Below are 23,981 nucleotides of genomic sequence, written 5' to 3' on the forward strand. Positions count from 1 at the left end.
GGTTGGATGTGTATCTAGCTGGGGTAATGTAGGCCCAGCACTCTTTCCTGCTTATGCAGGGGGTCGGACTCAATGATCCATTGAGGTCCCTTCCGACCCTAGCATCTATGAATCTATGAATCTATGGCCTGAGAGAAAAAGATGATGGATTTGATTTTATTAAAACATATTTGGGGTAATATCACACTTTGTAAGAATGTTAATTCTTATATAAATTACTATAAATACTACTGGCAGCATATACAAATGCCTAGTAACACCATTTTTACTTGAATACAAGACAAGGTTTTTCATCTTATATCTACATACAAGAAAACCTCATTAAACACATTATCTGTCATCAAACTGCTGCCCAAAGCAGCATGTGCTTACTAAGGGAAACGAACAATGTATTTAATTAACACTGAGAGTGACTGTAAAACATATGGCTCGTATTGGACAAACATGCCAAAAGGAGAGGTTAGTGTAGTCAGTCCAGATAAGATATATAGTAATGCCCAGTGAGCACAGTGTCCATGACTCTTTTTCAAGTTATGGTGAGCCACTACATTGAATACATTTCAAATACTTTTCACTCCCACAGCTGAGCTGCACCTTTCTTACCCATTTCCAGTTATTCTTGTTTCTTCACCAGGTTTAAACATCCAACAAGCATCATCATGAGAGGGGGCTAATTAGCACATGGATCCTTTGTGGGTATCTGGAGTATACACACATACTTAGCTGAACTGTGGGGTCACGATGGCTGGAAACATTTATGTGCATAGTTGCTGCATGGTACTGTAGATCCTAGCAGGCATTTATGCACCTTATAAAAGTACTTCATAATTTAGAACTGTTGACAGTCTCTGCTCACGGCAGATTCAAACTACAGTGATAAGGGAGGCATAAATTATAAAGGAAGTCTGTTGACAGAGTTGTATCAGGAAGCTTTCTTGTTTATACTTAACTCTTTTTTCATGAGTGCTATTATGCAGTTTAATGAACTTTAAAGTAATGTGTCTAATTACCTGATTAATTAGTATTACTAATCTATTTTCTTGGGTTAGGAAGATAAAGTTGACAAATAAGGCTTCCTCCCAACTGACTCTAAATGTACCTATGACAATATAAAATATATGATAATGTTTGAGAAATGTTGTAGCTACGGTGGTCCAGAAATTATATGAGAGGCAAGGATTTCTTAGGGTGATATCTTTTATTGAATCAACTTCATAGTTGGGATAGAGTTAGACAAGCTTAGAAGTTCATTTTTCTGTGTGAACAGACCCTAGGGCTAGGGACAGAAGTTATACCTACACCAATTTAAGTGATCAGAAACTGGCTTAAACCTGTAACAGAACAGAAGTTCAGTGCTTATAAACCAGTTTCAAAATGACTGAAGCTGGTTTAAGATAAACCTGATTGAACGTAGTATCAGACTTAACTGCAACTGATTTGGGTCAAACCAGTTTATGAAATTTGTGTCCCAGACCCCTTCCTGCTTCAAGTTAAATTACAGTCCCCCAGTATCCCAGCATGCTTTTCAACCCTAGCCTGGGCTGTGCTGTCTGCTCCAAAGAGCAGGGCTGTCCCTGCCCTCTTCCCCCTAGCTGGAACAATGAGGGCTGGCTAATAACAGAGTGAGCAGGGGGCAAGCCCAGCTGAGAATGTAGCCTAATCTGTAGGAAGGGGACTGCCTCCCTCCCAAGCAAGCCCTGGATAGGGTCTGGGGCCAGGGAAAGGGAATAAACACCCCTTTCCCCACTCAAACTTACTGTTGACTGTGACTGTGGACTACAAATCCTGGAGGCACCAGAAGCAGGAAGAAGAAGTGATGAGGAACCCTGCAGAGTCCTGCTGCTGCGATTCTGGACTGCAAATCCCAAAGAGCTTAGGGGCAGCAGGAAGAGAAAGTGAACACACAGCCCATGCTGGCTATGTGCCAGAGATCCATGTTCTAGGCTTCTGGCCTGAGCCACTGCAGGCATGTGGCTGCATTTCCTGAATCAAAGCTAAATGTCTGTTCACTTCTGTTTCAATTTAATCTCTGAAGTTTAGACTAACCTGCAAAGAATGAATCAATTCAGCTTTGGGCTTGTTGACTATTTGTACATAACCTAAGTGTTATTGTAACCTGCCTGTCAGTGTGAATGTGTCTCACCCTATTTTGGATCCAGAAGAGTAGTGAATCTATTACAGCTTCTGGCTATGTTACTTGGCCCTATGAATTTTCATGCTGTTAACTCTGGAGATTCCTGGTTAAATCCACAGTGATCTAGTAGGGTCAGTAGTTGTGACAATTTAATAAAGGATACTTTTCAAACTACAGGTACATTCACAAATCACAAATTAGAATTTCCACCACAGGAATTACCCCAATCTCCTTCCATCCCTGTTTTTACTGGGAGTAAAGCCTTCTTGAATCATTCATCCAACACAGAAACTGCTCACTTTACCAATAGGGTACTGGAAAAGGGGGACATTTAATTTGCTGAAGTTCCCTATTCAAATTATATGTTACAGGGCTCTTGTGTAAGATGTGGAGAAATGCCTGCTGTCTTCATTGATTTCTCAAGCAATGTGGTAGGATTTTCCCTAGGTGACTGACATCATTTAGGAAGAAAAAGCAGTTTAAAGCCCTGTAACCAGAGGAAATCTTCCTGGTTGACAGCTCCTTCAAGCCCAATAAGTGAATGGAGAAATAACTGATATAAACATCTTTTCCTCTTGTCCCCAAGCTCAAATGGTGATTTGGAAGCAGAAGGCCCACTTAATCATGGAAATTTCTCCAATTCTTCAACAGCAGCAGTTGTGTATTTGTAACTAGCTTAGGCTTCCTCATTCATGTCAAATGATTGGAGCTAGAGTCATAAAGAAGTGGAACTTTTATTTTTAAAATAATTAAAAGGCTGGAGTTACAACCTCTTCCTCTCCATATTTGTTTTTAACCAGAGGCATACAAGAGGCTAAAATTATTCCTGATGGCTTTTATTTCGCAGTGTGTGAGACAGAATTTACTCCAGAACAGTGGGCAGCATTAAGAAGGAGCTCCTTTATATGCTCTCAGAGTTCCCAAGAACAAAGTGTTGATTGCTTAATGTCCATGAAAACCAAAGTTACTCTAATCAAGAAAAGTAATTAAATTGGTGTACTTTATTATAATTAGAGGGATTTTCACATTTCTTATTGTACTTAGCAAGTGCTTACTGCTGAATTCATTATTTTGCTCCCACATAGTTAAAGTGACTATAGAAATCTTCACTGTTTTATGAATGTCCTAAATCTTATTAAAAATTCAATCTATTGCATAAAAATATTCCATAAAAAACAATTTTAAAAATGGCACAAGGGAGGAGATATTCAAAATGAATAGCTTCATAGTCTATACCAGATGAGTTTGTCTAACAGTAAAAACTATATCACTTATGGTTAAATAAAAAGAATAAATGGCAAGTTAATGTTAAAAACTTGACTATTTTCAAGCAAACCTTGACCTGCACACAGGCATTCACTTATACCAGATGCAGCTGGTGTAAGCTGTCTTGCAAAACAAGTAGAATCACTACTGGCCAGTAATACCCAAGCTGTTTTTTCCCTCCAAGTTAATGGTATATCTACCTTCAAAACAGTTGTTGGAGGGGGACTAGTCAAAAAATTATAAAGAAATGTTAAGAAATTTCAGAATCTAAAAAACTTTCCATTTTCCAGAGATCAAGATAACACTGTTTATATTTAAAATCCTCAAAAATATATATACATTTTCCCATTATTTTTCTGTAACAGTTTCAACTTTTGTCACTAAGTAAGTTTATTAAAATATCAATAAAAATAAGGGGAAAGGGATGAGTTTTAATAAAAATAAATCTTGTTTGAATATTTTAATGTTTAATTAGCTCTATTTAAAGAGTGTTGGGTTTTGCAGTAGTTAGATCAGTACCTTCTTCACCCAAGCACTGTCCTCTTTTAATAACGCCTACTGTAATTTTGCTGGCTGTTTCATTTTGACACTGTTTCCACTCATTTTGAGGTCAAAACAGCAAAATTGAAGCAAAAAAAGGCTAATCAAAATGTTTCAAAAGTCGAAATGTTTCAAGCATGGCACTGGGGATGGGAAGTCAGTCTAGCCGTGCTGAGTCCCCAGCCCCAGCTAGACTGGGCTGGGAAAAGGAAATCATCCCAGTGGGGCTGAGTTCCCAACCCCAGTGCAACAATCATGCTGGGGAAATGAATTCAGCCTTGCTGGGCTGAGTTCCCCTCCCCAGTGCGACCATTGGAGTGGGGATGGGACTTCAGCCCAGCTGGGCTGATCTCTGTGCCCAGCCAATCTAGCGAAACATCGAAACAGAGTCAAAACAGCCTCACTGTTTTGATGAAGCAAAACAGAAGAGCTCTTTTGAATCAAAATGAAATTCAATATGAAACCCTGTTCCGTTGAAACCTCAAAACTCAAGGTGAAATGGCATGGAGCCATTTCGCATAGCCCTAATGGTTAGTAACCTCACTCAGGAATACAAAACACAGAAATAAAGCAGGGAACCAGGACTCAACATTCCCATCTCACAGCTAGGTGCTGTAAGCATTAGGGGAACTCTTGGCTTCCTCCATGGCTCTAGTATCTATACAGCACAATGCACTTAAATTAGCCTTAGTTACCCTGTACCTTCTTTAACATGAAGAGTGATCTTTCTTTCCAGGTTGACCTATAGGCTGGGAATCAGGGTCCTCTGCTTGGACTGGTTATATTATGGGTTTATCTTCTGCTATGTTGAAGGTGTCCCATTCTCAGGAGCAGCAGTTCAATCTTGAGACTGTTATATGCAGGTTAATGACAATTCCCTGCATTCTAAAAGGTGGTGGCAGCAGCTGCAACGTCATTGTGTAGAAACCCCAATCCTGTCAGGGTGCGTTAGGTAAGCTTTCATAAATCTGGGCACATAGAGAGCCTTTGGCAGAGAAATACCCATTTTCTGAATCCAGATTATGTTTAGCCAGGAAATAGGTGCTGAGTCATACAGGCTAGGCACATGCAGAAGCAGACTTTTACGTGTCAAGGGAAACTTTGAGTTTGAACAGAGAGGCATTTGAGTGAGTTCAAATGCCTCCAAGGTTAGGCAGCAGCTGACTGGAGGCTTTTTTGGCAACACTGTTTTGGATGTAAATACCTCAGTTTCACCTAGGTCCTCATCCTGTATTGTATCTAGCTCTTTGTCACTTCAAGCTACATGCACACTTCAGCAAACAAATCACTTGGATTCAGGGAGCATAAGATTGGGATTTCCAAAAGGCATATAAGAATGAGGCAACCAGATCCTAGAGGTGCCCTTCAAAAAATCCCACCTTCTAAACTCAGCTGGCGCACTGTGTGGAATTTGCAAATGATATCACTATAACCCATTGCTTCACAGAGTTTAAAAACATGATGGAGCTTGTGGGACATGCATGCTGTCAGCTGAATTGCTTGGTTCATAAAGTTTGTTGGCACAGTTGGCAGAATCTATAAACTATTAGCCAGGTTTCTTCAGTTCCAGAAGGCTACAGATGCTCTTGGAGGAGCATCAGAGGCAAGGACTGTGTTGTTTAGTATATCAGGGAGCAACATCTATTATTAGAGCAAAATATCTTCTCTCTGTCAGTGATAGGACCTAGTAACCTTCAGAACTCAAACTAGGAATGATATCTGTGCAGTACCTCTCCATCCCCCTTTTGCCCGAAAGAAACCTCCAAACAGCTACAAAAAAGGAACAGACCACTGGGAAAGGTTAAATAAATCAAAATTACTTTCCACTCTTTCCAGCTTGGGGGGCTGAGAGAAGCAATTAGAACAGCTGCACCTGTTACACTGATCAGACTGTGGAATAAGCTCCCTCCAGAGGTGGTGCAGTCACCTACTCTGGAAATCTTCAAGAGGAGACTGCACTGGCACTTTGCTGGGGTCACTTGACCTCCATTGTCTTTTCCTGCCTAGTGCAGGGGACTGCACCCAATGATCTACAAGGTCCCTTCCAGCTCCTTGCAATCCATGAATCTATGAATCAGGGATTATCAGAGGCTACAAAAGGTTGGACTTCTCTGAAGCTGGAAAAGAAAGTAAGTGTGAGGAGAGCAGCCACTCAGACAGGTACGGGCTGTAAATTTGGTTTAAATTAGCTTATTGATTTACCAGCTTCTTTTTGTCTTGCCTTGCTTGTTTGCTAGTTGCTCATGGACGATGTGCGACTCAGTGATATTTTATCTGAGCTATTAAGTAAGCTAAAGGTAGGAAGCACACTCCATAAAAGGGAATTGTTTTTTTTTTAAATTTAAAATCCAGACAAACCTCACTGCCCAAAGCGTGAAACCTGTTTGTTCTATGGTCTCAAATATGCAGAATAATCTCAAATGTATTTTTGCCCGTACTTGTACATTGCTTTTAGGGCTTAATTTCTAATGTAATTGGATTTAGTTAAACCAAGGCTCTTTCCTTCTTTCCTGTCCCACTCAAGAAATCCTAGTGAGAGGCTTTGAGCCCTGATACTGCATGCAAAACCTTGATGTGTGTTTGCACATGTATGAAGCATCTTTGCAGTGTTTTGCACATTGCAGTGTAAATGTGAGATTTTGTTTTTAAGTGGTCAAACAAGAATGCATTTGTACCTCACTTCTAGTTTCACCCTGGCTTGTTGGAGATGAGAGACAGGAAATCTTTCCCTCATATGGAGCAGGACCTTGATCTCTTCCCCCACCCCAACCTCCTTTTCTTATGTTATAGACAAGACATTTTCACTACTTCCATCTACCAACATCCCGCTTTTCCTCTTCCCTGGTGGGGGAGAAAAAAAAGAGAGATGTTGGCTGTGATCCCTATAAAAGGAAAGGTACCCCAGGGGGAGAGGGAAGAGACTTTTTGGGGGAGATGCAGAAGAAAAGCAGAGAAAAGCAGTTCTTTGGTATAGAGGGAGTACACAGAGTCTCAGGTATGGAGAGATGCACAGGCCTTGGTTTGCAGAGGTGCATTCATGTGCACACACTTACATATGGATGGTAAATATATGTCATGGCTTATTGAGGAAAGGAACAGACTGAGCTTCTCTGTTCTGACAAGGAGCTCCAGTGTTTTGGGCTAAAATCCTTCCTCTATATTGCAGGAATAAGAAATGTATTTATATGTACTTAAATGAATGTAGAATGTTATGACAAAAAAGTTATGTATAAATGATATGTTTACATTTAATGGATTTAATATAAACATATGAACATATTAAGAATTTGAAAAACTTTCATTGCTTAAAATGCAATACATTCATAATTCATATTGACTCTACCCTCTTAAATGCATCTGTCCTGCCTTTCTACTAATCATCCTTGAATATCCAGCTTCTCTGTCCTTTCCAGTCTGGACTACTTGGTTTCAGTTATTCCGTAGAAATATAGAATTTAAGAATTGAGGACTATGAGATTGTGAAAACACTGAATTCTTTTGGTTCTGACTCCTGCTTGTATAAGCCATTGTGTGTCACTTATCACTGACTTATACATTTTCTATCAAGATCCACAATTGGAAGGTTTTAAAAGTCTCCAGGGAGAGGATATTCTTTTCTATTAAACCTTATAGGTTTTCAGAATTATTTCGAGAGAGCTCTTTTTTTAATTTCATCCCTATTAAATTTATATAGGACTTTCCAATAGGGGTACTGAGAATATTGAACTCCATGATTTAGGGCCATGTGATCATATGAGTAATCAGTGTAAATCAAAGCAGACTCCAGACTTCAATTTATCCACCTTTTTGACAGGCAGAAATTCTCTTATCTTGCTGCTGCTTCCCTCACCTAGAATGCTCATTCCTTCTGCCTTTTACAAAAACTTCATAATGTACTTTTCTTGTCTGGTCCCACTCTGGACTAGTCAGTGGACAACTGGAGCCACCACAACTCCTGCCTTTCATTATTTTTCCTCTTCAATCTATTCATCATATGGTAGCTGTGCTGCTTCCTTCCCACAGTTCTGACCTGTTGTACTTCTTTAGCTCCCTATTTCCTTCTACAGTTAAGTTCATGCTGCTTTCACATTCAAAATTCAGCAGATCTTATTTCTGGCCATTTACAGGTACACAGCTTCTGCTAGGAGAGTTGCTGCTTTTCTACCAGGAAAACAAACCTAAGAATTCTTCCAGATTATTTGAATGTGCATCTGCAGCCTGAGCCTGCACCTTACTGTCTCTTTTATGCTTCTCATACAATGGGCTTTGTCAGCCCACCCTGCTTTGGGGCACCCTTTGTGTCCTATCCTCCCCTGGATTCCATGCTCATTTTTTTTTCATATACAATCTGATATGTTTGAAATACTCCCCATCCTCCAGCATGCTTAGAGGATCTCACTTTCACTTAACTAGCCACTGCAAAGCTCATCCCTGGGCTATGTATTCCTGCTCTTGAAAATATTTAATTAGCATTGAAAAAACCCTTGAATTCAGAACAACAAACCTATGCACTGGAGATGGATTCGATCGTACAACTTCCTGATGCTTCCCTACCTGCTCAACTGTAATGGGGTTGAGGTCCTGCAAGCTGACATGTATTTGTCTGCACCTGTCATGGGTACAGAGGTCTGCCCTTGCAGAGCATCCAGATGTCTCAGACCCAGGTTTCACAAAGATGTATTCAGCTACTTTAATTTTACGTACTGAAGTAAGTAGGACTACTCACCATATATATTAAAGTTTGAGTGTAAACTTTGTGGGACTGGGGTCTTAAATTTCTAATATCTTTAGAACAGGAACTTTGTATCTTAACAGCACTTTTCTGTGATGCTGTTGAAATGCAGTTGCTAGATAAAACTCTCTCCCTCTCTTCCTCCAGTTCAGAGTTTGAAATTTAGTAAAGTATATCGGTATATAAATATCCTGATTTATACTGGCAAGACTTGGAGCGGAATTTGACTCCTGTAGGCTTTGTGGAGAGACCTGCTTGATTAGAGCAAATTATGGCATGTGTGGAAATGGCCTTTTAAATTTCTTTTTGACATAACGAGTCTGAAAATAAATTGAAGCCAGATATATCAAAATTAATGAAATGTCTTGAGTTCTGCTTGGTTAGAAAGAGACAACAAATATAAATCTTTTCCTGGTGCCATGCAAACAGCTCTTCAAAGACCTAGCATTGTACACTTCTGTAAAGCTATGAAACCCAGCTGAAGGCTCTGAACTCAAATGAATTGCTTCATCCCAACTTCCTCTGCCTTTAAAAAATAAAGGAAAAAAATACACAAAACTCCACCCTAATCCTCATGAATGCAGTTGTACCATTTCCCAGCAATGAAAACCAGATGAAACAATATCTTTTGAGACTATGAAAGCACTCCCCCTGCCCCCCCCACCCCTTACCTGTTTAAGAATTTCTGCTGCTGTTTCATGTGAGCAATCAAATATCACATAGAACTCCTTGCCCTTTTTCATCTCCTTTAGTAAAGGCCTGGCATCTTTATTCCCAGAGGGCAGCTGGCGGATTTTGATTTTAATGTTGTATCTGGAAGGGGCTTTGATGAGCTCTTGCAAGCGAATTAGACCTAGAAAATGACATCCAATCAAACAACTGCCTGTTCTGCACAAGTATTTATTGCCATTTAGACAGACTTTCTTATCATTCCCACTATATCTCAAACTGCCACCTATCTAAAGGTTAAGCTGTTAACCTCCTATTTGTCAGGTCCCTTGCTAGTGCAGGTTATACAGATGTTTTTTGCTCATGAGCATGTTTACCTTGTAAGCGCACACACTACAAAGGCATTTTCAATTTCTCTTGACATATTTTTTTTCTTTCTTTCTCCAGCACATAGTCATAATCTTCAATGTTAAAAAAGCAAACTTGCAATTGGGGAACTCTTCTTACCTGTTAACCTTCCATTCTGATTTCAGAAGTGGGCAAATAATGGAACAAAGTCAGTGCCGAGCATAGCCACCATATTTTAGTTTCAAATTCAGCTGGTTAGGGTGGGTGGCATTTACCAATACTGATTTATTGTTTATAGACATACATACTGTGCTTATTAATTTGGCATCACAGGACCTTGCAAATTTTCTAGTAAGGGATATTATCTTTATCCTCTTAACTGTGCCTCGCCACTGCACTGCATGCGTGTGGCACGTGGTTAAATTACGCCACTACATTGCTGTAGCAGCACACTATACCCTGGGACCATGCTGCTACAGTGATGTAGCTGGCAATCAGGTGTAGACCACGCCATAGTGCACCACATGGTGACATAGACATGCCCATGTGGATGTGCCCTGAATTTACTAATAACTGAACTCCGAGATCATTCTGTGTTTTGTGGTTTTAGCCATGTCCAGTGTGACTTCCCAACCTACTTCCTCAACTGGTGTGAAACTATGTAGCTTAATCTAAGACTCTAGATCAGCGGTTCCCAAACTGACAGATTGCACACCACCAATTTAAAACAATACAACCTTAAGTGCCACTAGCAAATTTTTCAGTTCAACCTTAAGTACCACTATTCAATTTCAGTCATATTAAGTAATTGTCATAAATCTGTTAACATGTACCACTGACAGGATATCTGCATGCCACTGATGGTATTTGTACCACAGATTGGGAACTGCTGCTTCAGAGCTATGTACACTTATATCAGGATCTGCCCTCAAAATTTTAAATGGAGTACACTGCTTACTAGTTGTCTAATTTTATACACATGTAATTTATCCCTTCACTTAAAAGACAGAGACAGAGACAGAGACTTAGGGTCCTATGCAATCTGTCTACAATCTCTATCCATGAATTTAATATTCTAACAAAAAACCTTTCATAAGACTTTCTGCTGCATGAAGTAAAAGGGATCTTTCAATACAAATATGAATAGAGATTAAGTGAAAAAGCACATATTAAAAAAGTTTAAACCCTAACAAATGGAAATTGTGAAAATGAACCCATCAGCAAGCTCATGCCAGTGGGCATCTGATTTCCCTTGTGCATGAACCTGCTCAGTGGAATGATCCCTTAATATTAATGCTGTACTGAAGTTAGCCAAACTCCAATTTTTAAAAGATCCCTCTTACTTATTAGAGTTAGGTTGTGATGGCTGCATTCCAGGCTTCTGCTTTTCACTCAAGGACTTGCACATAAAAAAAAGGGAAAAAAGCTCCCCTCCCTCACTCCCTACAGTTCTGCTTCTGTGTTTCAGTGAGGGTTTTTTAAGCATCAGAAAAATAGATTATTAACCACTATGAGTATTCAAATGGAAATTCTTTTGCGTGCTGTAAAAGCTACAAGCTGGCTTCCCACCAGGCCCTTAAATGTGACATAATCCAACTTGACTGTTATGAGATGGGGCACAGTGTTCTAAAACTATGTTCTAACAAGCAGGGCAGGGTATGGAATTTGTCTGTGAACTTGCAGCTTGGCTCTAGCCAGCATTTAAGTGTTTGGCTGCAAAATGTCGTGCTTTAGTCACTCGGACAAATAATGCTTTTAGCAGAGAAAAACTGAAATTCAAGAAAAATACTTTAAAGTGTTTTTAGAGCATTTTACAGATACAAATTCACTAGTTTAAATATTATTGCTGTATTTAAATGGCCAGGGTAGCACCTGGGACTGTGCCACACTTGTGTTGCAGGTGATAGTGGTAGGAATTTATTGATTTAGTGAAATGTTTGAATAGCAGTTTTTCTTCTTCTGACTCTTACTTAAAATACTATTATTCCGCTGCTTACAATTGAAGGGATTAACACGCCGTAGGATAATAAAAGTAAGTACAAAAGCTTTAAATGTGTTCAGGAATGGAAGCCATGTATCTTGAACCTAAAATGCACCCGAGAAGCTCATTTTAGGCTATGTGCATTGGCTGAAGGTAAAGTCTGAAAGCACTGCATTCAGTGGGTAGATAATACAAGCTGGTTAAAAGGAATAAGTGAATTTTAAAAGTTGTAGAGGTATGATACAGTAACAGGTGGGATGTTTTAGTTAAAGACGAAGAGGTACTTTCTTTACAAATCCCTGGTGTATATGTAATTTTTCAAATATATCATCTTCCTTGTTTAAAATATCGTATGCTTCTCACTGGATACTTGGTTATTTGAGCAGTAAAAATGTTTGTTTTATGTGGGGGGTTTTACAAGTAAAGAAACCTCACAGTAAAAGGTCTAGCATACCAATTATCTTAGAGCAGCATAACAATCATCTATGATTTTCTAATATCGGTGAATGTTTATTATTTTAGGTGTAGCCTATTGGCGAATGGTAACAAAGTAGTATTTAGTGGAATGTGTTATAATTTCCAGAATATTGAATAACTTGAGCAGACTTTTAAGAAAAAAAACCCCCAACAACAACATTCACTGGCCTAATCATCACTGAGGAAAGGTACCTCCTGTGGGGTTTTTTTGTTTTGTTTTGTTAAGTCCTTTAGGAAAGTCACAACTCTTATGCCAATGTGAATTCTGAGAAGGCCAATGTAGTACAAACTTGTATGCAGCATGCTATAAATCAGTGGGAGCCAACATTAACAGACGTGCCATAAATTAGACTTCACCCTCCCCTAAGTACCACCCAATCCCCTTCCCCTGCCCTATCTGCTACTCTGCTTTCTGCCCCATTTGCTGCTGTGCTGCCTGTTCCCACCCCAATCTGCCAAGTGCCACACATGGAAGCTGCCAAGGCCACTTGCGACATATGCACTGCAGGTTGATCACCCCTGCTACAAATAAATTGAACTGAGTCAAGAACAGATATGCTTCTCAGGATTATAAGACTAATGCCAGAGCAAGCAAAATTGAAAATTCTTATAGATGATGACATGTGATCTAACTGGCATGAGAAATATATCATATATCACTGATTTAGGAAAATCAAGCTGGTAAGAGAGAGCAAAAAAGACCTTTTGCATGTACGTTAAAGATATTGCTTATATCGGGGTTATGGAGAACTCAGAATTCCAAATCTTAATTGTATAAAAATCAATGTACTAAGGGGGACCTTGTTAGCAGGGAATGGGGCAAATGCACCCAAATTTTCCCTACTATGCCCTCAGCATCTGTGCTGCCTGCACTTATACTTGCTGGCAATCCATGGCCCTTCTGCAGGGAAGATAAGGACAGGCATTGAAAGAACAGCAGGGAGGGCTGTAGAAGACGGGTGGCTTGGTGCTGCTGCCTTGGGCCCAGTTTGGATAGATAGATTGGATCCATCCCATTTGTGGACCATCCTCTAGGTTGCCAATGCTGAGTCTAATGGATAGTAGAGGTCAGGAGAGCTGGATTGTACACCTAGCTCAACTAGTGAGTTGACTTCACTTCAGCTTCTTGTCCATGCTAGAGAATGCAAGACAGATGAGCTTTTCAGAAGGACTGTCTTACTACACCTATTGCTATGTTGCCTCAGACAGTGATAGGCGATGCTGCAATGAAAGTTTTCTTAATTTGTACTTAATTTCTCAGGAAAAAAACAGATGGGCTGTTTTTCTTTTATAGTTTAATAATTCAGGGGGAAAAATACCTGAGGCAAGCAATATTACTCTGACTCAAATAAGTCTACTTTTATTGATCATATTTGATCTGTTTACACTCCTTAGTCCAATTTAATGTCACAATTGATTATTCATTTAAATTGTAAGTATCTTTGCAAGTGAAATCTCTTTCACATCAATCATCTTTGTAACTTAAGAAGTAAGCAGCACTTGGAAGTGTTTTTTGAATGCTAATTTGATAATGTATTGGTAGGTTGAAACACTAAGTTACACTTGTTTACCCATAAACACATTTTGGCATGCCGTACTGTGAGCCCAACAAAAATTCTGCTGAGCTGGAATTACTTAATAGAAATGAAGAAAAAAAATCACTGCAGTAAAACCAATCTCTGTTCTTCTCCCTTTGTGCTCACAGCTCACTAGTAAATTTTGGCAATATAGTGAGGGCAGAATGTTGGCACCAAGGTCTACCATCTTAAAACACTGGGCATTGTTAGGAACAGATTTTCACTGTCATGTCACGTTTTACAATATGCACTTTTCTTGGAATATTGTTTTGACTACCCTATCTAAAAATGTAGTGACCACTAATCACATACTTTGATGAGACAGAATAAGCCTGGATAAACAAGCATCACAGGATCAATTTGAAGGCCACTTGAACAGCTGTCGAGCTGTAAAATCCATTATCTACTGAAGCCCAATGGGCAATAGAAGAAGAGTGGCAAAATTATCTCGTAATACAGTAATTGCCTGGTAATGCAGCAGCACACTTGGGGTGAGGAAGGAAAAGAATGGGTTGAGGGAACTTAATGGTGAGATTTTGAAAGTGTTTTCTGTTTGGCCAGATGTCCTGGCAGATTATTTTTTAAATAACAGAATAAATAACATGCATCACTGATGTCTCTGTTTCTTTGAAATCCCAGAGGGAACAAAGCAATATAGCTTTATCACAAGGTAACTAGGCAGTCAATATGATATCCCAGCTAGTGGGTTGACTCCATTAGGATTTGAATGGGATAAACTGACACATGTAAGTAATGCATCATTAAAAGAATGCCATTTTTTTTATAGCCAAGACACAGTTTTAGCATAACCATACCACTAACTTCCAAGTTGCATTAACCAAGAGCAGGAGTGCACAACCTTGAACTTAGAGTATTGCAGTTAGTGCAAGGGTATTCTGTAAACTCCCTCTCTTGATTTTTTTGCTTACTTTGCTTAGAGGTGTGCATACAAGTGTGCAGCATTTGTTCACTAGACAAGTGTTTAGTCAGCTCCATTTTTCTGTTCTCTGCATTAATTACCATGCATCTACAAGTAATCACGTTTGTGGATGTGACACCATAAGGATGTTATCCTTAATATGATTTCATCTTAGTCTATAGAGAGTCCTATGAAAAATTATTAGTCAACCAATATGCCATTGGCCTTTTATTTTAGTTTCCTGTGTTTTGATATCTGTCAATTCTTAATTTCTAAAAACTGTAACTGGAATGTTGCATATACATTTTCCATGCAATTGTTAGGTAACAGAGCCTTAATCTAAGACAGTACTTGCCCTGTGGCTGATAATATACTCATTGTAATCATATTCAAACATTAATTGTAAACATGATTGCGGTTTGCTAGCTCATGTAGAAAAGGACCTTTTCTCTACGAACTATGTAAAGATTCTTTTTTAATCTATCAATGAGGTGACAGTTTGGCTAATTGGATGTTCAGAAACTGAATACCACTGTAATCAGGGAAATGGCACTGGTGGTACCCATTACCATGTTTTAGCAGTATGGTTTTGGCCACCAGGCTGGCATAGCCTGTTCCCAGATATGTATTTGCTACATTTGGTCTGTATATTTTCAGTCTTTGCATTGAAGGAAACTCTTCCTTTGATCCTTGGAAACTCTTCACTATAGCCCCATGACTGTCATTCTGCACCGTTCTCCCACCCCTCCATCACCCTCATCCCCAAAACCTCTTGCTTCATTCACCAAAAAGGGGATAAGCTGTTGCAGCTGATCTGCAATAGGTTACAACAAAGACAGTACTACCTATGTGCCAGATGTAGAAAGGGGCCTTTTGTTTCCAAGCTAAGAGCATTAGTAAGAACTGGAGAATTTGCAGCCTGGCTTTAATCTACCAGATCGTTAACAAGGATGGTAGTTTCAAAAAACAACTGGGGGGAGCTAGATATTCTTCCCAATAAAGATGTTTCAGCTGGAGTTAAGATCTAATTTTCTAGATACTTGTCCTTCCTTCAAGGTCAAGTAGACATCAGTAATGCTCATAACCAGTCATTCACATAAAATATATCACACAGCTGCACCCTGGGGTGTTTAGCAATTTGGATCCAAGTCATTGCTCCCACAGGTGGAAAGCATGATGCCACTTTATAGCAATGGTCAAAACATATTTTCTCTCTACGGTTGAAGCTGGAAAGCACCAGAACGTACACTAGAAAGCACTGGAAAGTGGAATTCTGATTCCTAATTAAGTGAAACCTGCTAAAGTGTTAGAGAAAAAAAGTACACCTCAGTTTTAAGAAATCAGTTAAATACTTCTTAAAAAAACCTATATTCCGTATTCTAAATTTTACTACTACCACAGTTTTTCATAAAGCGAAATGCAACTTTATGTGTTATGATGCCCCAATGATAACATACCTGTGCTATCTTCATATACTACTGTGACTATTTTCCAGTTGTAATGTAGTACCAAATCCAAAACTGCCCTACTGATGGCTGCATAGTCTGGGTAGAGATTGATATAAAACGTATCTTTGTTATCCACTGTAGGGTGCTTCCATCGGGTCTGTATGTGAGGAACTTCAAGTGCGTTGCAAATGGACTGCACTGCACTGACTGAGGAACTGTGGGAAGGTCCAAATAGTGCAGCTACACCAAGTGCAAGCTGATCACATGCTGAGAGAGAAGAAAGAGAAGAGAAAAAAAATCCATAAATAATCTGTAAAACAAGTCACTCTTTTCTGTTATATTTTTGTGTTGAAAGGCTGCTGATGGATTTGAGAAGGGGCAGCTATTTTCAGTTCAACAAGGGATATGCCTATTGGTGCTCTAAGTTGTGCCACTGATGAGCGCAACCTGCTGCAAAGAAAAAAGACTGTTCTACTTCATTACCTTTAATCAGACAGTAGAAATCCCTCACTCAAGGATGTTATCTTAGAGAAACCTCAAGCTCTGCTGACAGCTTGCTTGCCAAATGGATGTTGTTTGAATTAAGTTTTGTGGCAGAGTGACAATGAAGATATTTATTTATTCACAATAGGCATTCTAGAGATTCCCTCGATGATCAGCAAACTGCTGCAAAATGAGTTAGTTTAATGTCAAGCCAAAGTGTTATAAAGAGGAAAGGCTCCATAAAGGCAAAAGGCTGTTACAATCCCTGAGTCTTCATTGTGTTGTACACAATGAAGGGTCAGGCCCCTAATAGAAACAGAAAGGGAAATGGGGAACTATTGTACAGAGGAAACATGAACTTCTGTTTCTTTAAGGATGTGCCAATCAAATGTTGACTTCTGATGACAAAATATTTTTAATTCAAATGATTTTTGTTCCTGTTAAGGAAAATGACAAAACATTGTTGAAATTGAGTCCTATTATAATCAGGAAAAAAATATGAAAATATATCATGCAAACTTAAGATGTTCCAATGACTGGAATAACAATAATATTTCTTGTGACAAAATCATGAACAACCTCTGTGTTGCTCTTCATCTCTCTGTCTTCCCCCTTCCATCTCTTCTGAAGATAATTATTCTCAAAAGCATCAAATTCCATTGCTTCGGTATGTAAGACAGATACCAAACTGCAAATATTTCTAAAAATATTTTGATGATTGGCAAAACAATACCTTGTGACCTGACAGTCTGGTTCTTTGTTGGAAACCTTGACATTATTATAATCCCCTGAAATAGTAGATGTCTGACCATCTTAAATGAGCAGAGACTTTTTTCTTTTTTTGTAACTAATATTTATTTCTGTGGTCCTAATAGAATGTGACAGGAAATCAATCAATTCCTCTTTTCTCAGCCTGCAAATGAGGAGTTTACAGACAGGACAAAGAACATGCCTTTTTAAAGTTTAATTTGCAAACCTTCTTAAAGATCATGGGCGGTGTGACAAATCACAAGATGATATCAATATTTTAGGAGGCAGAAAAAGTTAATAACATTTATTTTGTGGCATTTGTATTTGAATCTTTATAACTATGCTTGTAGTAAGCTTCATTTTTCTGATTTAAATGTAGTTAGTTCTTCAAGGAACTATGAAGATAGTTGCAATCTAGGTTCTTTGTATGAAATATAAAATTATCTGACCAATATGTAATTCTAGCACTGATATTTGAAAGGCAGTTTAATAGAAAACTTGCAGAGAACTGACTTAAAAGGGAATCCTGCTTTGTTTGAAACTCCTCACCATTTTTTTCAGTCAGAGCAATAAGTACATTGTTATGAGGAAAATGTAGTAATTTTGACATTTTGAGAGGCAGCAGCATATTAGTGTTCCTATTAAGCTTCATTGATGTGGTTTTGCATACCCATCTCAACCTCAGCTGGCCTGAAAAACCACTTTGAGCAGATCCTCAAACCATGGTGATTTTTTTTCCCTGATGTGTTTCTGTCATTTTTTTGGCAGTGTCTTAATTTAGAGAACTATACTTATAGCATTTTAAAGATATTTCATGGCTGCATCCTGGAAGTGAAGGAAAAAGCTCTGTATAAGACAACCTTACAGCTTCAAATGAGTTTTCATCTAGTCTTCAGGCAGAACCAGCTGTTACACTCTTTTGTTTGATGAAAATAAATACATAAGAATGTATATTTATCTCACTCCTTTACAAGCCAACTGTTCATAAATTGTTAAAGAAGGGCAATCCATCTGCTCTTATCCAGTGAAATATTAACATCTCAGGATAACCTGTGTATGGTCCATGTGCCTTATAGTACCTTAGAGTTCAGTTAGTGTGAATTATGGGTATTTGTGTGGGGGGGTTAATTATGAGCAGGATGTTTCAGTGTTCCCCACTGGTCTGTTTTCACTTTCTTTAGAGGTGATTTCTTGGCACAAAATTACGTTGGGCCTGTCATTTTCCATCTTGGCTTCTTAGCATATAGGACTCTCGCCAGAGACTATATATGATTAAGTCTCTTCCAACTTCATTCCTAATTCAAAAGAATTCTGCAGGCAAAATTTCTTACTATTTTCTGTATTTAGATATCTGAGCAGTAGCAAAAGGGGAAAGCTATACAGAATATACATAATGCTGAAAGTGATTAAAATATTAAAATAATTACCTCTTCTTGAGGCTTCAAAGCTGTCAAATAGGTTAATTCGCTGGATGTCATAGGTTAATGTGGTATTAGGCATCAATGTTCTGTTTCTATTAATGTTGGTGACTGCAAACTTAAAAGCCAGTTCTTCAACATTAACAGGTTCATTTTCCACAGTTTCAAATATTCCTCCTGTGGAAACAAAAGATAAATGGGAAGCATTATTCATATCTTTCCTCATTACTATACATTTAAGAGAAGAAAAAAAAGCAAATTCTGAGCAAAAAAAGAAAAGAGTATTCATGGAAAAAATATTCAACTTTCAGACCATGAGTCTATGATAAATGAATACAGGTCATAAGTTTTATCCCTCATGTCACTACTCTGTGCAATAAATCCAATATTCTGTGCACTGGTTGAACTAATCTTTATGAAAGATGCTGTATATGTACTACTTTTCACAGCTCAAGATTCCTTTTATATCAGAAATATTTCCACTTCAAAGTGCACTGGATGTAGACTTCTAAGTATTCCTAGGCACTTGTGAAATTTTTGCCCTTAGAACTCAGTCATCTTTGGCACGCCTTATGTGGCATGGTTCACATTTGTACCATTTCTGTGGATATTGGTTTTAGCTGTGTCGGTCTAAAAGCACAGGCAAACAAAACTCTTGTGGTATAGGTGATATCTTTTACTAGACCAACTGAATAGTAGCAAGAAAAAAAATCTTTCTTTGCAAGTTTTTGGGCCCAAATGCCTTTCCTCAGGCAAAGGAGAATTCAAAGATTGTAAAAGTTCTCCCAGATGGAAATGAAACTTCATCTTGCACAGGGGAGTTAAAAGGCAGTATGTTTCCCCTGGGTATTACAGTCCATTTTAAAAAAGGTTGCTTTGTGAGTATGCAAAGGAGGCACAAACACTAGGCAGAATCAGGTTTGTTACCCAATAGTGTCAGAATGCAGGAGGATGCCGAATTTTGTTTCTATCTTGTTCAGCTATGCAATGCCTAATTACAATATCTTCCGTGTTTCAAGGTTATTGGTTTTAGCTGTGTTAGTCTAAAAGCTTTGGGGGAAAGGGGAGGGGAGTTTTCTCCCCCCACCCCTCATGAACAGGGGCTATACTTAGCTCTCCAACCCCTACATCAACCTCTATCCTTCCCGCCCCTCCCCCCCGCCCTGGCTTACTTCCTCAGGAGCAGCTTGCAGGATAGGGTACTGGCTGGTCCATGGGGGAGGGGGTTGCCTGACTGGCAGGGACAGGCTAGGAGAGCCTAAAAACAGCCTGGTGCCAGGACAGCAGATAGGGAAACCACAGCCCCAGGTCTGGGGCCAGTAGCTGGGCTTTCCAAGCCCTGGGGCTGCACCGGAAACTGTAGAGAAGTTCAGTTAGATTGGTCTCTTTGGACCTGATCTAAATTAGACAACCTTGGAGGTACACTTAACTTAGATCAGGTCAGCCATTTTGGTTAGGGACAGACATTCAAAATCCCTGAGCCTGAATTGATTCAATCTTTGCAGGTTAGTCTAACCTAACAAGGCTGAATCACTTCGTAACTGTACAGACATCCCAGAAATGCAGGCACATGCCTGTAGTGGTTTAGGCTAGAAGCCCAGGGGGGATGCTAAAGCAGTCCTCCCTTCCCTCTCAGAGGCCTGAGCTGAGGGGGGCTGGCCAGGCCCCTGCAGGATTAGGGAAGGGTTCCCCCACTCCTTGATAACAGAGCATTTATCAGCTCTGTAATCAGCACCTATCACCCCATCAGAAAACAAACAGCCTCTCTCATTAGTTCAATCTCTTCTAAAACAAATAAGGAATGAAGGGACATTACCAGTTGAGCTTTGATTAGCTCCAAAAAGCCCTAAGCAGACACTGCTGTCTGCCACAGCACAGACTGTAGCCAGCATGTGGTCTGCTAGCTAATGCTGAGGTGTCCGTGTAAGGCAGAGGGGATGGGGAATCCCTGCTTAGCAGGGAGTGGGGAGGGGAGGGGAAAGCAGTTAGAAACCGGGCAAACTGGAACCAAAAGTGAACTTCTCTTTGGTTTTGGGGATCATTGTAACTCAGAACACTTCCTGCAAAGCATTCTCAGTTACAGCAGGGAGCTGCACTTCTGTCTGCACTCTAAGTTAGATTGGGTGCCCGTTTTGAATATGATCTAATTTCCCCTTAACTTCCTTGAACATCTGTATGTACCCATAGAGAGCACAGTGAGGTTGCTGTGCATGCATGTTGTTCCACTTGGGTGACTGTCACTTCCTGAGTTTACTTCTAATTCTATTAGATTTTTTTTCCTGCTTCTGATTTCTAGGCAGATGCTAGACAGTGGTTTTCCCTGTAAACCTGAGGAGAGATTTCCAGAAAAGGGTCTGTAAAAGATCCAGTTTCTGAAGAGTTGATGTGCCTTCTGAAAACCAAGGTACTGGAGAAATGGGAAAAGGCTGGTGTGTTTCAAATAAACTGTCTTCCTTATATGGGCCATCTCCTCTCACTAACCTCCAGAGACTTTATTATGCCAACAACATATTCAGGCTTTCTGGGAGTCATGGGATATGATGAATGCATAATAAACACAGATAATTTTAAAAAAGCGGCTCCTCTAAACAGCAATCTCCAGCTTCAGTACTTGATTTTGCAAGTATAATTTACTCATTTAGTGCAAGTCGCTAGAGAATTCTCTGTTACATGTTTTCCTATTTCACCATGTGAAATTCAAGCCCCAGATATTGCTTTATATTTTCTGATCCTCCAAATGTATTCTGCTAATGTACTGCAATCTCTTGCAATTTTGATGTCACCAATATAGGAATAGTGCAGTCATTAGCTGACAATCAGGAAATGGAAACACAGAGTGGAATTAAGACCTGCTTTGAATCTTAACTCAACAGTAAAAACACTAAAAGCTATCAAAAGCAAGATGGCAATATAATCTATTGCTATAGCTACTCTTTTTGAATATGCAACATTATCTTAACTTTCACTTAGTAACATGTAATAATACCTTATCACATTTTAAGCAATTCTCTTACTTGCTCCATGAACTGCAGGTTTACATTCCAAATGCACAGTTATTTCAAATCTTAGAATCTTTTTTACAATAAAAAATTACTGACTAGTTTACCTCTCCTTTTTAAATGATTTGCCCCCCTTCCTCTCACCTATTGAAAATCCTTATCCTCTGGATCATAATACCATTTTGTTGGTCTCATGTTAGGCTGGTACAACTGGTTGACTGCAGTGGTAGTGCTAATCTTTTCCACTAAAGTTTTGTAGTCTAGTGAAACCATATTTCCTCTAGATGACCAAGAAACACATGAAAACTGTTTAGCTAACTCCCCAGTAATTCTGTGAACAAACCAGTCCAGCTGCATTGCCTCTTACCTTGCCCCATTTATGTAGTACAGGTTTATATACAAGTTACAATATAGGAAACCTTATAATGAGTAGTGTTAGGTAACCATAGTAATAGCCCCACTATAAATATATTGTTTTTGTCTCTGAACCTGTTCTCCTGAATGGAGTTTATTCCATGGTAACGTAATGACATTATCTCTATAGCTAGTGTGCCTTCTTTATTTGTGCTTTTTTATTGTGGTTTCTTTTAAATCAACACAAAAAAGAATTCTCCATCTTGCGTGCTGAATATTATCCTATACTTACATAACTTTAGTTTGCAGGAATTCTTTACTCATCCTTGAGTTGCTTTTCACCCCAAGGGCACAACAACAGATGTCAGTATCTTCTAGGCCCAAACGCAGAGGAACACAGGAGAGATGCTACACAAATATTTTCACTGCCATTATCCCCATTGTTATGACCCTGTCACTTGCAGAACGCTTTTTTACAAGTATTCTTACTACAAGATTTGCATGAGGTGCCCCCTCTGCTTTATTGGCTTTTGTGCTGGAATAGGACATCATCTATTTACACAGCTCTTGTTGCTACATTGGGTCTGTACAGAGAGAATCTGAAGCAAGTTTATAATAAAGTCTATAGCTTAAACCATGTATTTTTCAAATATTTTACCTGAAAAGAGAAATTACTCTTAATAGTTTATAGCAGGGGTGACCAACCTGCAATATGGATGCCATATGTGGGAAGTGCAGCATTTGTGTGAGGCACATGGCAAATTAAGGAGAGGACAAGCACTACAGTAGCAGATAAGACAGGGAGTAGAAAGCCAAGCAGCAGACTGGGCAGGGAGCAGAAAGATGAGCAGTAGCTGGGAGAAGGGATTGGGAAGGGTGTGAAGCTAACTTGTGGCATGCCTGCCAGAAAGGTTGGCCCTTGCTGGCTTATAAGTAGTCACCACAGTAGTCACTTATGCGTGCTTTTACATAGCATTGTTTTGGCCTTCTCTAAAATGTCCAAGAAACTAGAGACTGGCTTGAAAGCAATGGAAAAATATCACATTCTAAGAACATGGATGAAAATCTCAGAACTACAGTATGGTATAGTGGCTGAAAACTAAAGAAAGTTGTCTATGAAGTACCTTCTACTTAAAAATAAAAAATAAAAAACAAATAAAAAGCATATTCAGAAGAATTTCTCTGAAAGTCAACTATCTAATCCAATCTAGTACGTATTATTTCAGTTACATATTTTAGGTATGCCTACACTACATTTTTACATTATATTTCTTAAAAATTGTTAGCATTGCATATGAGATGCTTTTATTTGTACGTTTATCAATCTCTGAATCCCTGCAAGTATTAGAAGTGGACATGCCATCAATGTGTGTGTGTGTGTGATGTACTTATATAAAGAAGAGGATGTTGAATTAAGCTAACTGAATATGCATATCCATTACAAACCAGACACTTTTTTTTCACCTGGGAACTGGTCTTAAGTCATAGATCTAAGCTTATCAAGGCAATCTAGCAACTCTGACTGGGGTGTTTTTGGGGGGTGGGTTTCCTTATTTTTGAGGCAGGAGCAAGATGCCTTCAATCATCTTCACATGTACTTTGTCTACACTCCTTTTAAACCATAAAAATTATATGAGTATTTGTTGGGTAAGATGCTACTCAGTAAGAGTACTGGTACAAATGTGGGACCCTTTTTAGACAACTTTGATCACTAGTGACTAGGGTGATATTTATTTATTTTTCATTCAGTGATCTGAATGTAAAAAAGGGTTATATTTGATTAAGCTTTTTATTAGTCTAGACTAATTAGACTTTAAAAGTGATATTAAAAAGAATCTTGATATTTATACTGTTGAATTCTGTTTATTGCTGAAGAAACAATTGTG

The 23,981-nt window shown here is 39.0% G+C and overlaps 1 protein-coding gene across 3 annotated transcripts in view; it reads right to left on the reverse strand.

Annotated features, from left to right (window-relative positions):
• GRIK1 (glutamate ionotropic receptor kainate type subunit 1) overlaps positions 1–23,981 on the reverse strand; it is a 245,092-nt gene that overhangs the window by 87,848 nt on the left and 133,263 nt on the right. For all 3 annotated transcript variants that reach the window (XM_019528789.1, XM_019528786.1, XM_019528788.1), the window contains exons 2-4: positions 18,752–18,919; positions 16,101–16,358; positions 9,344–9,525 (exon numbers count right to left, since the gene is read on the reverse strand). In XM_019528789.1, the coding sequence (XP_019384334.1) occupies positions 9,344–9,525; positions 16,101–16,358; positions 18,752–18,919 (608 nt within the window). The remainder of the gene's footprint in view (positions 1–9,343; positions 9,526–16,100; positions 16,359–18,751; positions 18,920–23,981) is intronic.

Source organism: Crocodylus porosus, unplaced genomic scaffold, assembly GCF_001723895.1.
Source record: "Crocodylus porosus isolate Cpor-Errol unplaced genomic scaffold, CroPor_comp1, whole genome shotgun sequence".
In the NCBI taxonomy this organism is placed as follows: Eukaryota; Metazoa; Chordata; order Crocodylia; family Crocodylidae; genus Crocodylus; species Crocodylus porosus.